Raw genomic sequence first — 17,946 nt, 5'->3', positions numbered from 1 at the left:
CAAGTCTGAGAAGCTTTCCGAGAAGTCAAGCCGGAAGCTCGAAGCGAGACCGAAGCTCTAGACTTAGATAAAAAATCTTGTAACACAGAGATCCAGAGAAATGCATTCCAAGAGCATTAATAGCATACACACTGGAGTAGGGTATTACGCTCTGTGCGGTCTGAACCTGTCTAAAATCCCTTGAGCATTTACTATCACTAGCCGACGATCATCCGTCCCGCCTAGATCTCACATATTTGCATTAAATCCACGTACGAGGTAGATCCAAAATCAGCCCTCGGCCGAATCTCAAAGGAGATCCCTCAGGATCCCGCTTGCGATGTTCAACTACCGACAATAGCATAATAATATAGTCCAACCAAATAAAATCTGATATCAACAGGGCAGTTTGTTGTCGTATAACCTATAGTTGGGAGCTTGGGATGTTAGCTTGGTGCTTTATATGTTTCATTCAAGCATGCTATTCTAGATTAACATGCAGTACTGGAGTGATGAATTTCTCTTTTGTTTGTTCTTCATGCAGAACTTTCATATATGGCAGAAATGTTGATGTTTCAAAATGGTATCAGTTCTAGATTCGTTGGTCTGTAAACGTGAGGAATAAAAACCAGTATGAATCAAATGGGTGGGCCCCTTTTGGGCCAATATTAGCCACGAAGAGGCCGTTTTACATCAGTCGGAGTCTGTAGATACCGAAATGGGCTAGGCATTAGCCAGTAAGTTATATCAAACCTGGAGTCCAACTCAACAAAATCTGGGCCGTCCGTCACTGCACGAATGTCCCGAAGATGAGAATTTCTTTTTGAAATAATAGTATTTTATTGAAATACAAAAAAATTATTCAAAATGCAAAGCTGTAGAAATATGTACCAGTCAGCACTTCAATTATTAACTAGGATGTTAGCGGCAACTAAAATGACGACATCCCATTTGGTACACACATTGAGGTGAGACGAGCTCCTATTGACGCTGATAGGGCTTGTCTGTCGACGGGTCATATGTCATATGGATAATATTTAAAGAAAAAATTAATCTGTTTAAATGCCAAAAAATAACTAAAAATTAAATTTCAGATCCAGTACTTTTTTAGAACTGAATTCCTACCCACTTTTTGGCATATAACACGGACTCAAACGAAAAATATATTTAACTATAAAGTTGTGGGTATTTCCATAGATACAATTTTTTATAAAGATCATCTCTATCCGAGATAGGTACAATGTGGATAGGCTGTCTGCTTGCGACAAAGGACTAGTCGGCATTCCAATTGGGAAATTATCGAATAGGGTTTTATCGGTAATTGGAATGCCGACTGACACTTATTTATACAATTTTCTGTTTTCAATTATATTTTTTGTAATTTTCAAATAAAAAAATATTATTTTAAAAAATGAATGTGAATGGCTAAATCGTGCCCCATCGGGAAAAAGGGTGACGAGATCATCTGAAAAACACCACATCATTCCATTTCTCAGAAGAAAATGCAACATAATTCAATCTAAATGTTCCAAAGTAGTAAAAAAAAATCGATCTTCTCGTTTTTGGATCTTGACTAGTTTTCTGAGTACATGTTTAAGCTTAGTAACCTGATTTTTTTCTGATACTTTTTAATGTAACCAAAAGTCTATATTCTGAAAATATAAAGTAATCACGGCGCTGAAAAAAAAGGAATTGTGGTGCAGGAAAATTAATACGATCTCTCTGAGATAATGGTACCAAACTAGATCCATAAAATAACTTATCCAGAGTAACTGAACTCCAAACCAAACTTGAAAAGAACTGCTCAGGAACATGTCCAGCAATAGCACCAGGAATTAACATGTGAGTGTTCGGGTTGTCTTCTTCCCCGAGCTGTTTTTTCCCAAGAGATAAGCGTGTGTACTGAACTCATGTTTCAGTTTCAGTCATGCATGGTTCTCACAAGGAACATATGCGCTTTTGTCGGCAGGATTTGGCTCACGTATAAAACGTGCTGTTCCATCCACGTTGACGTGTCGTGCCGTGCCACAAGTTGGTCAAGTGACGTGTGTGTTGCATATTTGCATCACTTCGAAATTCCCTTTTCTGGAATAGCTTTATGTATCCGAAATAAACGGTGCAATCTGAAACCTAAACGATCACCCAGCGCTTGGAAATAAAAAGGCTCGATTACCTGCATCATCAGAAAGATGAGAAGCAGTACTCGTTGATCGCCGCACGTCGGCACACGAATTGAAAGCGGTACACATATGGTTCAGACAAATTTGTTTATTTTTTGCAAAGTTTATGGGTTCCGAGTAGAGCTTTATTTGACGGCTTGAAATCTACATTTTCTTTTCGGACTCCGACGTGGCAGGCAGTGTTCTCGAAAGAAAATCCGACGTGGCAGGCTAAGGCGTACCCAACCCCACCAACCTGACAAGTTCCGAACCGAGCCCGCTTTACCCGCGCGGCGAGAGCCTACCGACTTTCCAGAACAGGAAAGAGCCCGAGCGATAAGCGTTGCCGTATTCGTTCGTCCCGCACATGTTCCTCTAGCCCCCCCACGAGGACACGTCTCCCTCCGAAGCAGCACGAGCCGCTTGCAGCTGCCACAAGCAACAATGGCTACGGCACGGAGCCTTGCCTCTTCCATGCAAGTGCCAACTGTACTGTACCACGCGCTCTGGATCGATCTCGCTCGCGTTTAGGCCGGCCTCGCCTAAATCTTAGGCTCTGCTTCCCGCGCCACACCGTCATTTCTGCTCATGGCTGAGCTGCCGCCGATCCGTGTAAGGCGACCGGCGGCGGAGCTAGCTGTCCCAGCTCCAAATGGATCCTTCCTTTCTTGCGTCCCTAGCTCCACGGCGTGTGCGCGTATATATACTGCGCGTGCTTGTGCGAATCGCATCTGGGTGTCAGTCGAGGAGAGGTTGATGGACCGGGGCAACGAGATGCCGGGGAAGAAGGCGAGGAAGCCGTACACCATCACCAAGCCCCGGGAGCGGTGGAGCACGGAGGAGCACGAGCGATTCCTCGACGCGCTGCTCATGTGAGAGCCAGGAGCATTCCCTGCGCTGCTCAGGATTCAGGACTTGTCTTTGGATAAGTCTGAATCTTTTTGACAGAAGTGAGTCGTTCAAGTTCTGAGGAGGGGTGAGCTGACCATGGGGGTTTTCAGGTTTGGCCGCGATTGGAAGAAGATCGAGGAGCATTTGGGCACCAAGACCACCATACAGGTAACTGAAACCTGATCAAGGGGCGTGTGACGTTACTTGAAATGCTGGTGCTAACTGCTAGCACTGTAACAATGCGTATCTGCAGATTCGTAGCCATGCCCAGAAGTACTTCCTCAAGGTTCAGAAGCTCGGGCTGGCCGCCGGGCTGCCACCGCAGTACCCGCGGCGCAGGTTCGTCATGCAGCAGCAGCAGCTGCAGAGCTCACCGGCCGGGAGCAGCGCGGCTGCCATGCCAATACTGCAAGGGCAACCTCAGTGCGTGCAGGTCGCCATGCCGAGTGCACCCGACGCTGTCGTTCATGGCTCCATCGGTTGGAATTGCCCTGGAGTTCTTGCTGAAACCAGTGGCAAGTACCTCTGCCCAACCTCCAATAGAACCTGCACACTTTCTGAATTTACAGCTTCGCGTCGTGATCATGTGATTTATTTTTTTTTATTTTTTTGAAACGATGATCATGTGATTTCTGAATATGTTCTTACATTGACTCGTGGTACTTTTTCAGACATTCAAAGCTTGGACTGGCCAGGCACTTCTGGAGCTGCAGCATGGGTGAACAGAGATGCACAAGGCCAGATTGCAACACCTGCATCGTTTCCCTGTAATTTTCCCTGTCAAATTTTCCTTTCTGGTCACATACTTGCAGCGAAAAAAATGTCATGAGAATAACTCTTTTCGATGATTTAGGTGACAGTTCATTCATCGGGGCACCAACCTTCAGCAATACAAGCATGGAATGGGCTGGCAGCACAAGTGAAGCATTAGCAGTCGGCGTTGTGCAGGATGAAACTATTCAGCTTCCGTTGTCTCCAGGTACTAACTCCTTCCCAATACCAAATTCTTTCTCTGATAGATCAGCTAAAAAAGCCTAGGATGTAAGATGAAGCAACATGAGTGATTCTGAAATAACTGTAATTTGAACCTTTTTTTTTCTGCAGATGATCTGCATTTTGCGCAAGTATACAGGTTCATCGGCGACATATTCGACCCTAACACGCCATGCCCAATTGAAGTCCATTTGCAGAGACTGAAGGATATGGACGATATCACCGTCAAGACGGTGAGTAGTTAATTCAGTACTAATTTCTTTCTCGCATCTTTTAATTCACAACATTCTCTCCTACTAAAGCTAAGATTACCTCCTGCAGATCTTGCTGGTGCTAAGAAATCTCGAGACCAACCTGTCAGCCCTTCAGTTTGAGCCTATCGTAAGTAGAATTCTCTGGTTCTCGTCTCTGTTCATCCTGCATCTTCTGAAACTGAGATTACCCCAAACTATGTGTCGTAATTCCACTCTGTTTGTTCTGAACTTTCAACAGAGAAGATTGCTGTCGACGTATGATCCGACAAGAGGGCTGTTTGGGCAATTGTAGCGTGTAGGAACAGTCTGAAAACTGCAGCTAACACACTGATGGACGTTCAGGTGTTCCCTGAATGGCTGAAAAAAGTATTTGAACGCACAGAAATGGTCAGACACCGAGATGCCTGCCTGGTTGTTTGGTTGACACATAGTACATTACTACATTCTAATGATTCTTTTGATAATCTGGATATAGCTTAATGATTGTTTGTAAAATAGTCTACCTATAACATGTATCAGATAGTTCAGTACAGAACTCTGCAATTTGCATGTTGGTTCAGGTAGTAACATTCATGAACCTGTACAACACCTTTTTTTAGTTTAAACAAAATAAATCCTAAATTATGAAATCTTGTTTGGCAATGGTCAATGCCTGAACATGTGCCAAAACGATGCTGATTTTGAGAGTATTACCCACATGGAACATGTGCGGCGAAGTTGGCATTCTCCAGCCCCGTGCAACATGTGCTGTATTACTCCATTGAGGCGATCAGAATAACTCACGCGGCAAGATCGGCAACTCTCTTGCCGATTCTAGTTCCAAAAAAAAAGCGGCAAGAAGGCTTTCTGCTGGAAGAGAACTACTAGAACTTGTGTCAGGTGTTTCTGCGAAAAAGCCATCTGCTGTAGCTTCCCTGATCAGGTATTCAGGTACACGCAAACGAAGCCGTGAAAAGATTTGCAGCACCAAGATTGGGCCCCGAGTTCGGCAAAGATTGAATTCTGGGCCTAATTTGGTGGGCCGATTTGGTCACCGAAATAGTAATACCCAACTCCTCCCGGGACTTATCGAGTTCAGTTAGATTAGTGAGAGAAATTCAGAAGAACACAGGACAGACAAGTCAAATCTAGATGTAGCACGCATCGCAAGAGACTATCGCTACACAAACTGTACTACACTGGGCTTGTATATACGACTGGTATACAATACATGCATGGTTCGTTGCTAGGCCGGGCAACGTCATGGGTTGGGGGCGGTGCAGCAAGAATGCATTCGATCCGAAACTTAAATAAAAAATCCGACTCATACCCGATGCACCTAATAGGTGCAAAAATATCCTCAGCTCCGAAGCTAATGGAGATCTGCAGTGCCAGAGTGCTATCTCGGTGGGAGATGAGGGTGTCGAGGTGGGCGCGAAGGCGAGCGACGGCCCAGAGCCAACGCGGGCGTGGCCGGCAACGACCAAGCCCAAGCGGGTGCGCGGGCTAGGCTGAGCCTTTTCAGGCGCCTGTGGACGCTGGCGGGCAAAAATCTATACTCATCCTGACCCGACCGATCTCCGACCCACGATCCTTATGGGCGTGTTTGGTTGCCTGTACGAGGTTTTATAGAGTTGCACCGTATATTCTGGATGAGGGGAAGCAGGCTAAGGGGATCCGTATTCTGAAAAAGAAGTGTGTTTGGTTGGCTGCAGCTGTGGATGCAAGCTGAGCTGAGATTCTGTTTGGTTGGCTGTACATGAGGCTGTATGAGCGGGTGCAAAGTGCTGAGATTGTGATTGGTTGCCCGCATGAGTGGAGTATGGTGACCTTGCACCTGAGGAGCGGTGTGCTTACCCCCCTAAAGCTGTTGTGTGTATGTTGTGTAGGTTGTGTAGGTCAGATTTGAATGTGGCTTAAATTTTTAGAAATTTTGAAGTGTTGTTTAGGTAATGTACTTGAATGAGGTAAGTTTGGATGAAGTGTTATAGGCTGTCTGTGCTTGGCTCGAATTTTGTTAAGTCCTCTAGATGATGAGCATATTATGTGTATTATCTCTCGTAGACCGCATTTAGGCATAAGGCTAATGTGCTATATAGAATAAGACAGTACATATGTTGAGTTAATTCGTAACAGACAAGAATCAAGTTGAACGAAAGGTGGCCAACTAATTTGATTTACCCGGCGACGCACCCCCCGGAGCCGGCGGTGTGGACCCCCAGGACCCCCGCGGCACCGCGCTACACTGGCGACGACGCCCCCGGAGCAGCGCTCCCCCGGCGGCCGCCCTCAGCCCGTGCCGCTTTGCTCCCCCGACGGCCGCGCTCACTCCGCTGCGATGTGGATCCAGACCGGACTGGCGAACTTACCATTGCTACGATTGGATTCGGTTGTGGGAGAAGGCGCAGCGGAAGGTATGCGACTGCGGTAATGGGAGCCTCGTCTGACTGGTGGACCTTCCGTGCTGGCGCTGCATCCGCTCGGCCTGGCCTGGGAGCGATGGTCCATCCGAGCGTACGTCCTGTTGGAATGTGGCCCATTTAAAGCCCATTCATGAGAATGCAAAGCAAGAAGGTTTAGTCCCGTATTGCCAGGCAAGGGGATGTAGACCAACTTAAATACTTGAGTTCTATGGCCTATTTGAAATAGAGAAAATGAGAAAGAGAGAGTATACTTTGCTATATTCACACGCACGCGCGCGCGCGTATTCGCGTATTTTTCGCGTGAATATCCGCGTGACTTGTAACTTGTGACTTGCGACGCGCGGCCGTGGCGTGGCAGCACAAAATTGCAAGCCCTTTTGCTGCTCTCCCTTTTTAATTGTGATCAATGCCATAATCAACTGTTTTAATCGCGATCAATGCCTTAACTCTGAGGGTTATTGTTCAGTTATGGAGGCTGCAATTGTGGGAATTTTATGAGAGAAAACGGCTCTAAGAGGGCAGTCATTTCCCTATAAATCCTGCAGACGTCCAGGCTTTTGGGGACAGATCTCTCTGCTCCTCATTTTCTTCTCCACCCATCCAGATCACTGTCCTGTGTGCTGTGCTACTGGATCTCGCCGGTCCTTCTCCTTACCGTGCACAAGGTCGGAGGGTGAGCGGTATCTCTGAGCCTCTGCCGTCGTGAAGCTCGCACGAGGGACGGCAATAAGGTTTCTGGGCAGCGCACCTGCGCGACCGCTCTGCACTGCTTCATCTTCGATCTGCACGGCAGCAAATCGACACATCGTCAACTTCATCCCTTCATTAACCTAACTGTGAGTTCTTGATGAAACTGATGGATTTTTGGTACTTTTGCTTGCTGCTAGGGTTAGAAGTATGTTCAAATGTTATAGATCGTGAAATATGCCTTTGTATAAAATCTGGAATTAGATTTTTGCGCATATTACCAACACGTCCGATGCAGGTATTTTTGCACGAGTGGATGCACGCTGCACACACTATCCTGGAAACCAAACATTCGTCTCTCTCTGCAATATACGCTGAGGAAGCATCAGCCAACGCAAGCACCGACGGATGCAACCATCCGAACACGCCCTATAGGATCAAAACTGCACTCATTTTGCCCCGTCGGGTGTAAAACCCATAGGAATCTGACCTACACCGACCCATTGTCAACTCTATTCGTTGTCTGGCACACACAAGCCGAGCATCTTACGTGGACTTACATACATTACTACTTTCTTATGAGCACGCACACGTCTCACTTTATTTCGTAGGGGTAATACGCCACGGTAGATACGTATTAATCACCGGCTACGTACAAGCACACGTACGTACAACGACCTGCCTGGCTGCTTACACTTTATTTAGGTATAAGTACAAATGGAGCGCGCATGCATGGCTAGCTAAGGCAGATATACTATACTATACGTACGTACGTAGAGGCAGCGCGAGCGAGCGCTTCACTTCCACTTCCTGATGAACTTGCCGCCGGACATGCCGCCCTTGTGCTTGCCGCCGTGGTGGCCGCCGCCGCCGTGGCTGGTGTGGTACGCCCCCATGTTCATATGCCCTGGCGCACGCAAAATTCACAAAAAAAAAAGCTCATTAGAAAAACCTCTCCGTTTCAAATGTCACAGATTTTACAAACAGGGATAGCCAGCGGTTGCCGACGTGTAGTACGTGCTGTGTTGTACCGTTGCACGTACCGTGCTGCGCCGAGTGCGCAGGGTAGGCGGCCGGCGGGTAGCCGTGCGCCGGGTAGCCGTGCGATGGAGGGTACGCGCCGGCGGCAGGAGGAGGGTACCCGTGGCCGTAGCCGTGCTCGTAGCCATATCCTTGTCCGTGGCCCTGGCCCTGGCCCTTCCCGCCGTGGACGAGGTTGGAGACGAACCCCTTCACACCGCCGTTGTGGCCGTGCATGTCGTGCCCGCCGCCCATGGTCGATTCAGTCCCTGTTCAGTTTATGCCTGGACACGGAAAAGAAACGTGAATAACAAGTCTGTCACAAGAATCTAACCGTGCTTCTTACAACTTCGTAGCTATATACAAATTTAGCATGGCTGCACGCACGATAAACTTGAAGTCGATCGGGTGCCAATTGAAACATTGGTGCATGGATCAGTCCTAACATGATCGAAACCAGGGGGCTGCATGATTTGTGTATGATAACTTACGAGTGCCAGACGCGCGTTACGCTTGACCTGTGTGATGAACACTATCGATCGATCGGTGCTGCGCCCAAATGCGGTGTGCCAGCGCCCGGATTTATACCTGCGCAGCCGCGGCTTCTGCGCCTCCTCCGCCCCCTTTCGAGGTGTGGCGAATCTATTCTGCACACGTACCGCTCCCCTGCGATATTCTTCCAGGAGCTTCAGGCTGATAAGATCGTGTGTATTGGATTCCATTTCTCTTGCCAAAACCGAAAGGTCAGATGCTTGCCGTATTTGACGGTTAACATTTGTGCATGCCACGGCCACAAAACCGCACACCTGGCACGTGTGATCACCGTGCATTTTTATTGTAATTTCGAGCAGATCACTGTGCATGTCTGCCTGCTGCACCTCCTGTGCTTTCATCATCGGAAGAGCAGGATCCGGCCCGTTTCTAGGATTTCCAAAGTCCAGGATCAGGAAATGCAACAGCCCGAAAAAAAGAGTATTTGGACCGTAAGTGGATCCGATTGTGGGCTAGGAAGGCCTATCCTGGGAAAAAAGAAAAAGAAAAAGAAATCTGTTTTACCAAGAGGTTTATCCCCTGTTGCTCTCGGAATGGATCCAGGGCAACGTAGGATATAATTGTGATAAGAAATGACATAAAAAACCATTCGTGTTTTATATAATAGTGATAAGAATTCAATCCTAAGATGCCAAACAGACCCTAAAAGGTTTCACTTATGTATCGGTAAATGGGCCGCCAAAGTTGATAGGCCAATTTGGGCCTAAGAGGTCAACGGGCCTCCAAATTACTCGGCCTAGGGATGAACGGGCCTCTTTCAATCTCTCTATCATCAGGCCTCATTCAGACAACACCTGGTGGGCTTCCAAACCGACACGGAGTGGTAGATCAAGTGGACCACACCTCCCGCCCTGGCCGTCGATGCCTCAACCGGTGCATCCCTGCCGTCCAACCTGTATCGCCCTCCTATATAAAATTCTTGCCGCCGCCGCCGCCGCCGCCACGTCCCGACTCGTAGCAAACTCGGGCTTGACGGCTTGTCTCCTCCCCGTGGCTAGGGTTTCCTCTGCTTCGTTCGCAGGTGCCCCGAATCCCGATCTGATCTCGTTTTCCTCGATTTCGTTCTTAGTTCGTTCGGCGGATTGATTTACTCTGTAGTATATCGTCGGTTTTGTGGTTTTTTTTTTTAGTTTGTGCTGATTCCTCGTCTCCTGTGCATGTAATTTGGGATGCGGTGGAAATGTTAAGGCGACTAGACTGTACTTGTTAGGTTTGCGATTCGTTTGTTTATGTGATTCAGTTCGTAATTTTATTTTGTTTGAATCTGAGGAAATAGCGAAGGCCGTCTCGATTCGGTGCAATTTTGTTTGCAATGCGCGAAAGGGGATCTGGAATCGTAGTAGGTCCTAGGGTCTATTTGTTTCAGATTTTGTGATCGTATGTAGCACTACAATTGGCCTTTGTCCATGTCAGTATAGTGCAAGAAGAAATTGTGATTTTGAGTACATTGTGGGATGCTTTGGTGTTGATGGGTGCTAGTCGTATTAAGTTTATGCTAGGTTACGTGCAGTTATATCATATGTACTTGTTGTACTTTCCTGCTTCTTTGCTTGATGGTTTTGGTTACGTGCAGGTTCAGTCAAGATGCCTCGCTACGATGATCGTTACGGTGGTAACACAAGGCTCTACGTGGGTCGTCTCTCCTCTCGTACCAGAACACGTGACCTTGAAGACCTTTTTGGCAGATATGGGAGGTTAGCACGTTGAGTCTAAATCTGAAGTGTCTCATGTACTCGATGTGGAGCATATTTCTTTCGACGAGTCAAGACTGCTTTTGCTTTGTGTTGTTATATGTTTCGACCAAGTTGTGGAACTAGTTATACTATTTAGCTAGTGCAAAAAAGACATGCTTTTCAAACTTAACCTAAACATTTGTGCAATTGTGATGATAAGTATCCATTGGATAGCAGATGGCCCTTGGCATTGGATAACGGAAGACCCTCGGCTTATCGCATAAGCTATTTCCATAAAAAGTATGAATAATTTAGAAACTGTTTGGATTGCGGGAGCTTCACAGGAAGTAGCAGAAGGCCTGTGAAATTACCTTGGAAACTGTTTATTCTGTCAGGCTGGATCCTTAGTTTAAGGAAGCAACTTTGTTTTTCTTTCATGGTATTAGTACAATACATATCCTTCCCATATGATTGAATTGATACCTATTGGACATGTTCCTGCATAGTATAATACATATTAAGTTACAGGTTCATAGCATGGTCAATTGTGTAACCATTTTCTTTTGGTTTCATCCGTTGCACATGAATTTTAGGTTTGTGATAACTTAATGTGAAAAATACTTTTGTTCTTTGCTTCCCTCTTTTGGAAAATATGGAACAAATCTTTAGAGGTGCCTCTTCAGTTTCTCTTTGTTACCTGTCGACATTGGCATCCACATGGTTCCTTGGGGCATCGACTTCTGATGCAATATGTCTAAGCCTGCAGTGTGCTTTTATGCTCGGCATTGTTTCCCCCCATTGTTTCTGTTACCATTAGCTGTCCACACGCCCTTCATGGTTTAACTTGGATGATCTTGTTGAAGGTTTTGGGGGCTTACCCAACCTCGGTGTCCATGGTGGGAGGGTGCCCTTGGTGGAATTGCTGGCAGTTCTCCCAAAGTTTCTAGCAGACTTTGGCGATTCTTTTGAAAAAAATATATTGCCTGTTTTGTGGAAATCGCAGTCATGACTGGTGTTTAGTTCCTTCTGGTCGGTGATGCATTTCTCTACTTGCTTCTTGATGGTGTTACTGTTTCTGGAAACCATTTCCGCAGAGTGCGTTACGTGGATATGAAGCATGAATTTGCATTTGTTGTAAGTAAACATTCTTGCTCAACTTCTTTATTTTTGCTCATGAGTTATCTTGTCAACTAGATAGATCATTTGCATTTTTCACATATGAGGCTACCTTTTTTGTTTGCCGTATCACATGGCAGGAGTATAGTGATCCCCGGGATGCTGACGACGCAAGGTACAACCTTGATGGACGGGAGTTTGATGGAAGCCGCATGACTGTTGAATTTGCTAGAGGGGTAATCTAATCTTTTTTCATCAATTTTCCTTTATTTTTTTCTTTTGCTGACATTCTTTGATGCTACTACATTATTATTTTACTCCATCTAAATACAATTTTCATTCCGATTTAGGTTCCACGTGGCTCAGGAGGATCCCGTGATATGGGCAGGGGACCTCCTCCTGGTTCTGGTCGCTGCTTTAACTGTGGGATTGATGGGCACTGGGCCCGTGACTGCAAAGCTGGTGACTGGAAAAACAGGTGCTATCGTTGTGGAGATAGAGGCCATATAGAAAGGGACTGTCAGAACAGCCCTAAGAATCTAAGGTATTTCCTGTGAGGTTTCTTCTTTGTTACAGCTAGATCATATCTGGAAGTAAGTTGTCTTTAACTCTTTATAAAAACAGGCGTGAAAGAAGTTACTCAAGATCCCCATCCCCTCGTCGTGGAAGGGGTCGTGATAGGAGTTACAGCAGGAGCTACAGGTATATTTATCATTCCTTAATTTGACATTTTGGTTTGGCATATCCAATTGGCTGCCATTAATACTTGGGTACATCTTACTAAAATGCTGACAATGCTCGAAATATCTTTTGAGTGATTTGATATGAAATAAAAGTACATGCTGATTTGGCATAAATTTCTAGTTCTCACTTTTAATATATAACATAATTCTTAATTTGATTAATCTTGTGCTTTGGTTGTTTCTCCCCCTCCCCTCATGTTCATGTTTGTGTAATTCATACCAAGCACTGATGGTGTATTGTTTCCTTTACATAGCCGCTCACGATCTCCAAGGAGGGATAGCCGAGACGAAAGGCGATCGATAAGTCCTCGTGACAGCCGCAGCCCTAGGAGGAGCCCTCGTGACAGCCGCAGCCCTAGGAGCCCTCGCGACAGCCGCAGCCCTAAGAGGAGCCCTCGCGGCAGCCCTAGGAGGAGCCCTTCACCATCCAAGGCGAGGAACCGCAGCCCCACCCCTAATGGCAGCAGGAGCCCTGCACCAAGGGAACGCAATGGCTCGGATCACAGCATGAGCCCAAGGAGAGCTGACAGCCGTAGCCCGGCAGACCACGAGCGCAGTGGCATCAGTCCAGCTGCCAACGGTCGTAGCCCTAGCCCGGGAGACTACAAAGACAATGGCAATCACCGCACTTCGCCCAGAGGAAGTGCATCCCCCTGAATGAGTTTTGGGGATGGAGTTTTCCTATGTTCATGAGCCATTCCAAACATTTTTATGATTACATCTGATCTCTGTGAGTTTTATTGGATAAGTACTCGTTTGGTGTTGATGCTTTGGATAGACTATACTATCTGTTTGTTGTACTTTAAAGTGCACATGGATCCATTGCTCTGTATTCTATAAAGTGCAGACCTTTGCGAAGATTGATTATCGGCGTTAATGTGGGATTGCAGGAGCCTGTATAACCTTTCTATTCTATCACAGAATTATCACACCTGTTTCAAGAAGGTAGGGAAAAGGGTTTCTCGGCTGGTTGACCCTTGTGGCCTTGTCTATGTTTAAACTTAGCAGGTCCGGTAACAAAATAGGTATGGGAATCCTGAATTTCTGATACAAAATCTTGGAATGACTCAGTTCGAGGGAGTGGGAGGGTTACCCCCAACCCCATGCTGAGGCTCGATGACTAATCATCTCGTCCTCACAAAGGTCTGGTTTGTTTACCATGTCTCTTGATAGGTCATATATTTCCACAACTGTGATTCTGGAATGTAGAATTCTCAGGCTATTCAGTATTCAGTTATCGCAACCTGATAATGGTTGCCAATATAACACATGCCTTTTGATCTGGCGACTAAGGAGAAAGTGAACTGAAAATGGTTGCCAATGGTAACACATGCCTTTTGATCTGGCGACTAAGGTGAAAGTGAACTGAAAATGCATATGCAGCCTGATTTCCTTATTACCTACAGAAGCCAACATTCTCCAAGCGTCACCTTCCGCGCACATTGACCATCTGCCAGAAGATACCTCGCATGGACACATCAGTGTAGTCGCCGTTGGCCACACTGTCTCCCTCCTCCCGTCCGGTTTCACCTTCAGTCGAGCTTCTCTGACGAGTATACGAGGGCGGCGTCAGCTCATTCACCATGTTCAAGCTGTTCACATCGGAGAAGTCAAAGGCGTTGTCGTCCTGCAGCCGCACCACGAACTTCAGGCTCCACACGACGTCTTCCATAGCCGGCCGATCAGCGCCGCGGTCCGCGAGGCACCTGGCCACCGTCTCGCCGTACTTGCTCAGGGCTCTAGGCTTCACCATCCCGGCTATGCGGCGGTCGACGATCTTGTCCATCTCGCCCCTGCGCTGCCAGTGCAAGCCCCACTCCACCAGGTTAACCATAGGCCTTGGGAGCCTCGGGTCCACGACCGGGCGCGCGCACAGCGCCTCGAGCAGGACGACGCCGAACGAGTACACGTCGGACTTGGTTGTGAGCTTCCTCGTGCGGACGTACTCCGGGTCGACGTACCCGAAGCTGCCCTTCACCGCCGTGCTGACGTGCGTCTCGTCGAGCTCCGGCCCGGCCTTGGACAGGCCGAAGTCGGCGACCTTGGCAGCGAGGCCGCCGTCCAGCAGGATGTTGGACGACTTGACGTCGCGGTGAATCACCGGCTTGGCCACGGCCGTGTGCAGGTAGAGGAGCCCCGTCGCCGCGCCCACGCAGGCCTCCAGCCGCTGCGGCCAGCTGAGAGAGCGCTCCGCCGTGGCTGAGCCGCCGTACAGGCGGCTCCTTAGCGAGCCATGCTCCATGTACTCGTACAGCAGGATCATCTCGTCGCCCTCGTCGCAGTAGCCGATGAGGGATACGAGGTGCCGGTAGCGCAGGCCGGACAGCAGCTCGATCTCCGCGCGGAACTCCCGCGCGCCCTGCCGCGACTCCGGGCTCGCGCGCTTCACGGCGACCTTGGTGCCGCCCGGGAGCACGGCACGGTACACCTTCCCGAAGCCGCCTTCCCCGACGACCAGGCTCTCGTCGAAGTTGTTCGTCGCTTCCTGCAGCATGACGAACGGGAAACGGTAGCTCGGGACCGAAGAGGCAGCAGGGCTCGCTTCTGCCATGTTGGTGGCAGTGGTGAAGCTGGGTGATCCTGTTCCGGTGGCGTTCGGCCCTCCGCTGAGAAAGCTGAATCGGTTGAGGAGCGGCATCCATGATGTCGACTGCTGGCTCTGCGACGGTGTAGGCAACACCTTTTCCTCTTTCTTCCTAAGGACAACGACAAGAACAACGGCAATGGACACGACGGCGAAGGCTCCACAGACTGAGCCCAAAACGACGGCCAAATGCTGCTTCTTTGATCCGGCCGTTGGCTCGACGACGGCAACGGAACCGGTGCTGAAGTGCATCTTCATGATCTCAATCCCGTTCAGAATGGGGCTTGGTAATGTACTGTTCATCTTCATCGTCGACGATGAGCCAACGTAGATCGTGATCTTGCCGGATGGATCGCTGGAACCCAAGATGAAATCCATGTAGTACGGGAAGGCCAAGGCACCACTCTCTATCTTTGAAAGATCAAGATCTTCAACCACGATGTACCTATCCACGTACACATCGATGTGGAGAAGGTGAGGTGCTCTGCTCACGATGTCACACAAGTGGAATCGGATCAGGTAGCTCGCCGGCTGCTCGTCGACGTCGAACTGCCACGTCATCTGTTTCGACGTATCCCACCAGTTTGACACGATGACCAACTCCCTGGCCGTGTCATATACCACGTCCGGCGCGTCTTCACGTGTCGCCTCGCCGGCGAGGTAGTTCAGTCTTCCGTTGTAGACCACGTCTCGTGTTCTGGCAGAACCGACCAAGAAGCGCTGATCGGTCGCCCACTCTCGCCAGAGCGTGTCGTCGTCGGCAGCGACCGCGGGGCCGCCCACGTTGACCCTGTACGCCGTTTGCAGCGGCAGCACGGCAGGGTTGAGCTGCTGCGCCCCCGCTGAGTCCGACTCCTCTGCTCGGTCAGTGATGAGGTCGTCGGGGACCGAGACGACCTCGACGGCGTTGACAAAGGCGACGTTCCCGGCCAGCGGCACGAACGTGATGATGAGCGTGTCACGGGCGACGTTCAGCAAGAACTCGTCGCACACCGGCGACGACGCGTTTTTCCTCGCCGTCGTGAAGCTGTCGATGAGGACGGCGTCCTGCGTCGACACCTTGAAGCTCGCGGCGGCGAGGTCGTAGCTTTGGCACACGAAGGGGAAGAAGTGGAGGCGGACGAAGTGGCGGCCGGGGCGGCTGATCTTGAACGAGTACGACGACGGCGCCGTGAACACCCTAGCGCTCTGGTACACCGCGGCGTCGTCGAAGCCTGACACCGAACTCGGCGAGGCCTTCACGGTGGCGCTTTGAGGCGCAGTCAGGGTGACCGAGCCGGAGTCGTCGGCGACGAAGACCCTCTGGCCGACTGGCGTATCGACAGAGGAGCCGCAACTGATGAGGTAGTTGTCTGCAGGAGTGTATGCAGTGCTGAAGCGGCATAAGATTGAGATGATCCCCACAACGCTCAGAGCTAACTGGAGGTTAACCATGGCGGCCATGGCAGATTAAACGTCCGATGACAAGCTTGAGGCTGAGGGGTACCTAATGATCAAATCATGGAGTTTGTGTTTAGTCAATAGATTCACATGAGATTGATCATAGACAGATAGCAACAACCAGACAGGCACTCGGGCTGCTAGCAATCAGATAGTCAGATTTCTCTATCTGTTTTCAGTAAAAGCATGCAACACAAATATGATGAGTTCAATCAGCAGCTCGAGAAAAGCTTAACACGATTTCAACCAAAAGTTCAAAACACAAAGAAAATCTATACGTAGCATTGAACATGCATGAGTTTAGGCAGTGTGTTCTTCCAGTCAGTTTAATTGCGTAAAAAGAAGAATAATTGGCGCAAAAGAAGTACCTTGAGAAGTTTCTGATTCGGTGGATGTACACCGCTGCAAAAAAATTCACAGGCTTTACAGGCATGCTAGCATGCAAGACGCCATCAGCGCTGGAGAAACTCAATCTAACGGACAAAGAACTCACTGAATTAAATCGTTCTCTGTCCTCTCTTGGAGAACAGCTACACAGCAGAAGAGAACACCCTTCTAGGCTTATCGGTTATCAGAAGCTTACACACAGGCAAGTAGAAGAAACACAACGGCGAGTGCTGTGTTTTCTGAATGAAGGGGGGGGGGGGGGGGGAATGCATTGTTGAACCCAACGAATTCAGCAGTCAGTCCTCCATGACTGACTGGATATATACAAGACTTCCTGCTATGTTACTATCACTCAACTCTTTTCTCTTCCCGGGATTTTTCTTGTGGAGATGCCGTGCTGTCTTCCCGGGATTGGTTGGCCTGCGTATCAAGCTCGGATATGTTACCAGAAGAACACGACAATGGTCAGAGAAAGACCTGTAATTTGTTTTGCTCAGCAGCCGGGGACATGCACGCGAGAAGAAATCGTGATCAAAAGCGACCGACTTGGAAGCCTCCCCCTGTGCAAAAGAAAACTGTTTTACTGAGGAAGGAGTAGAAAACTGCTGTCAAACTGGCACAGGTATGAAAAAATGTTAGCATAACACTACACCAATAGTAACTATGGCGCGCAGCAGGGGCAAGGAAGCTAGGAGCCTTGATGCCATGATAGGTTGTCATAGCAACGGTTTTGTAATCAGATGGCTCTTTAGTTATATTCTTAGTATAATGACACATAACTCCGAAAGAAAAAACTTACAGATATTTGCTTAGGAAATTTTCAATAGGATTTTATATATTTTATTTTAACCTACTAGTATTAGAGTTTCACTTAGCCTGGTTCAGAGGGGAAAAAATCTCAACTTTTTTTGGGGCAAGAATAGAACTTGGGCCCAAGCTGGAGTGTTGTTTCCGCCCCCGATATACTTTCAGCCCACAAATCGCAGAAGGCCTAGTGTGCATTTGATCCAAGACAGGCGGCCGGGCTTTAGCCCAAGGCCTCACCGCAAGCTTTAGCTTTCTGGAT

At 48.4% G+C, this 17,946-nt stretch overlaps 4 protein-coding genes across 5 annotated transcripts; 2 read left to right on the top strand and 2 right to left on the bottom strand.

The window, feature by feature from the left end:
• Positions 1-2,222: 2,222 nt before the first annotated feature.
• On the top strand, positions 2,223-4,853 carry LOC133909804 (protein REVEILLE 3-like). The gene is made up of 8 exons (XM_062352355.1): positions 2,223-3,010; positions 3,140-3,197; positions 3,283-3,544; positions 3,701-3,796; positions 3,883-4,008; positions 4,134-4,255; positions 4,344-4,403; positions 4,515-4,853. The coding sequence occupies exons 1-8, from the start codon at positions 2,727-2,729 to the stop codon at positions 4,566-4,568; spliced, it is 1,062 nt and encodes a 353-aa protein (XP_062208339.1). The 5' UTR covers positions 2,223-2,726; the 3' UTR covers positions 4,569-4,853.
• A 3,068-nt stretch (positions 4,854-7,921) lies between these two features.
• LOC133896759 (glycine-rich protein A3-like) lies at positions 7,922-9,028 on the bottom strand. Its single transcript, XM_062337376.1, has 3 exons — positions 8,877-9,028; positions 8,409-8,669; positions 7,922-8,272 (listed from the first exon to the last, which is right to left on the bottom strand). Exons 2-3 carry the CDS (start codon positions 8,638-8,640, stop codon positions 8,163-8,165), a joined length of 342 nt encoding a protein of 113 aa, XP_062193360.1. The 5' UTR covers positions 8,641-8,669; positions 8,877-9,028; the 3' UTR covers positions 7,922-8,162.
• Positions 9,029-9,880: 852 nt separating this feature from the next.
• LOC133896747 (serine/arginine-rich splicing factor RS2Z33-like) lies at positions 9,881-13,331 on the top strand. Of its 2 annotated transcripts, XM_062337356.1 has the most exons (7): positions 9,881-9,958; positions 10,517-10,631; positions 11,705-11,744; positions 11,867-11,962; positions 12,077-12,270; positions 12,351-12,428; positions 12,724-13,331. In XM_062337356.1, exons 2-7 carry the CDS (start codon positions 10,522-10,524, stop codon positions 13,124-13,126), a joined length of 921 nt encoding a protein of 306 aa, XP_062193340.1. In that variant the 5' UTR covers positions 9,881-9,958; positions 10,517-10,521; the 3' UTR covers positions 13,127-13,331. The 2 variants fall into 2 exon arrangements, with proteins under 2 accessions (XP_062193340.1, XP_062193348.1); XM_062337364.1 differs by lacking the exon at positions 12,351-12,428 and having other exon boundaries at positions 9,910-9,958.
• Positions 13,332-13,665: 334 nt separating this feature from the next.
• LOC133896738 (receptor-like protein kinase HERK 1) lies at positions 13,666-17,128 on the bottom strand. The gene is made up of 2 exons (XM_062337345.1): positions 16,862-17,128; positions 13,666-16,539 (listed from the first exon to the last, which is right to left on the bottom strand). Exon 2 carries the CDS (start codon positions 16,494-16,496, stop codon positions 13,896-13,898), a length of 2,601 nt encoding a protein of 866 aa, XP_062193329.1. The 5' UTR covers positions 16,497-16,539; positions 16,862-17,128; the 3' UTR covers positions 13,666-13,895.
• Positions 17,129-17,946: the final 818 nt, after the last annotated feature.

The sequence above is a fragment of the Phragmites australis genome, chromosome 2 (assembly GCF_958298935.1).
Source record: "Phragmites australis chromosome 2, lpPhrAust1.1, whole genome shotgun sequence".
In the NCBI taxonomy this organism is placed as follows: Eukaryota; Viridiplantae; Streptophyta; class Magnoliopsida; order Poales; family Poaceae; genus Phragmites; species Phragmites australis.
Note: the sequence above shows the minus strand (reverse complement) of the source record. Positions and strands in the feature narration are given on the sequence as shown.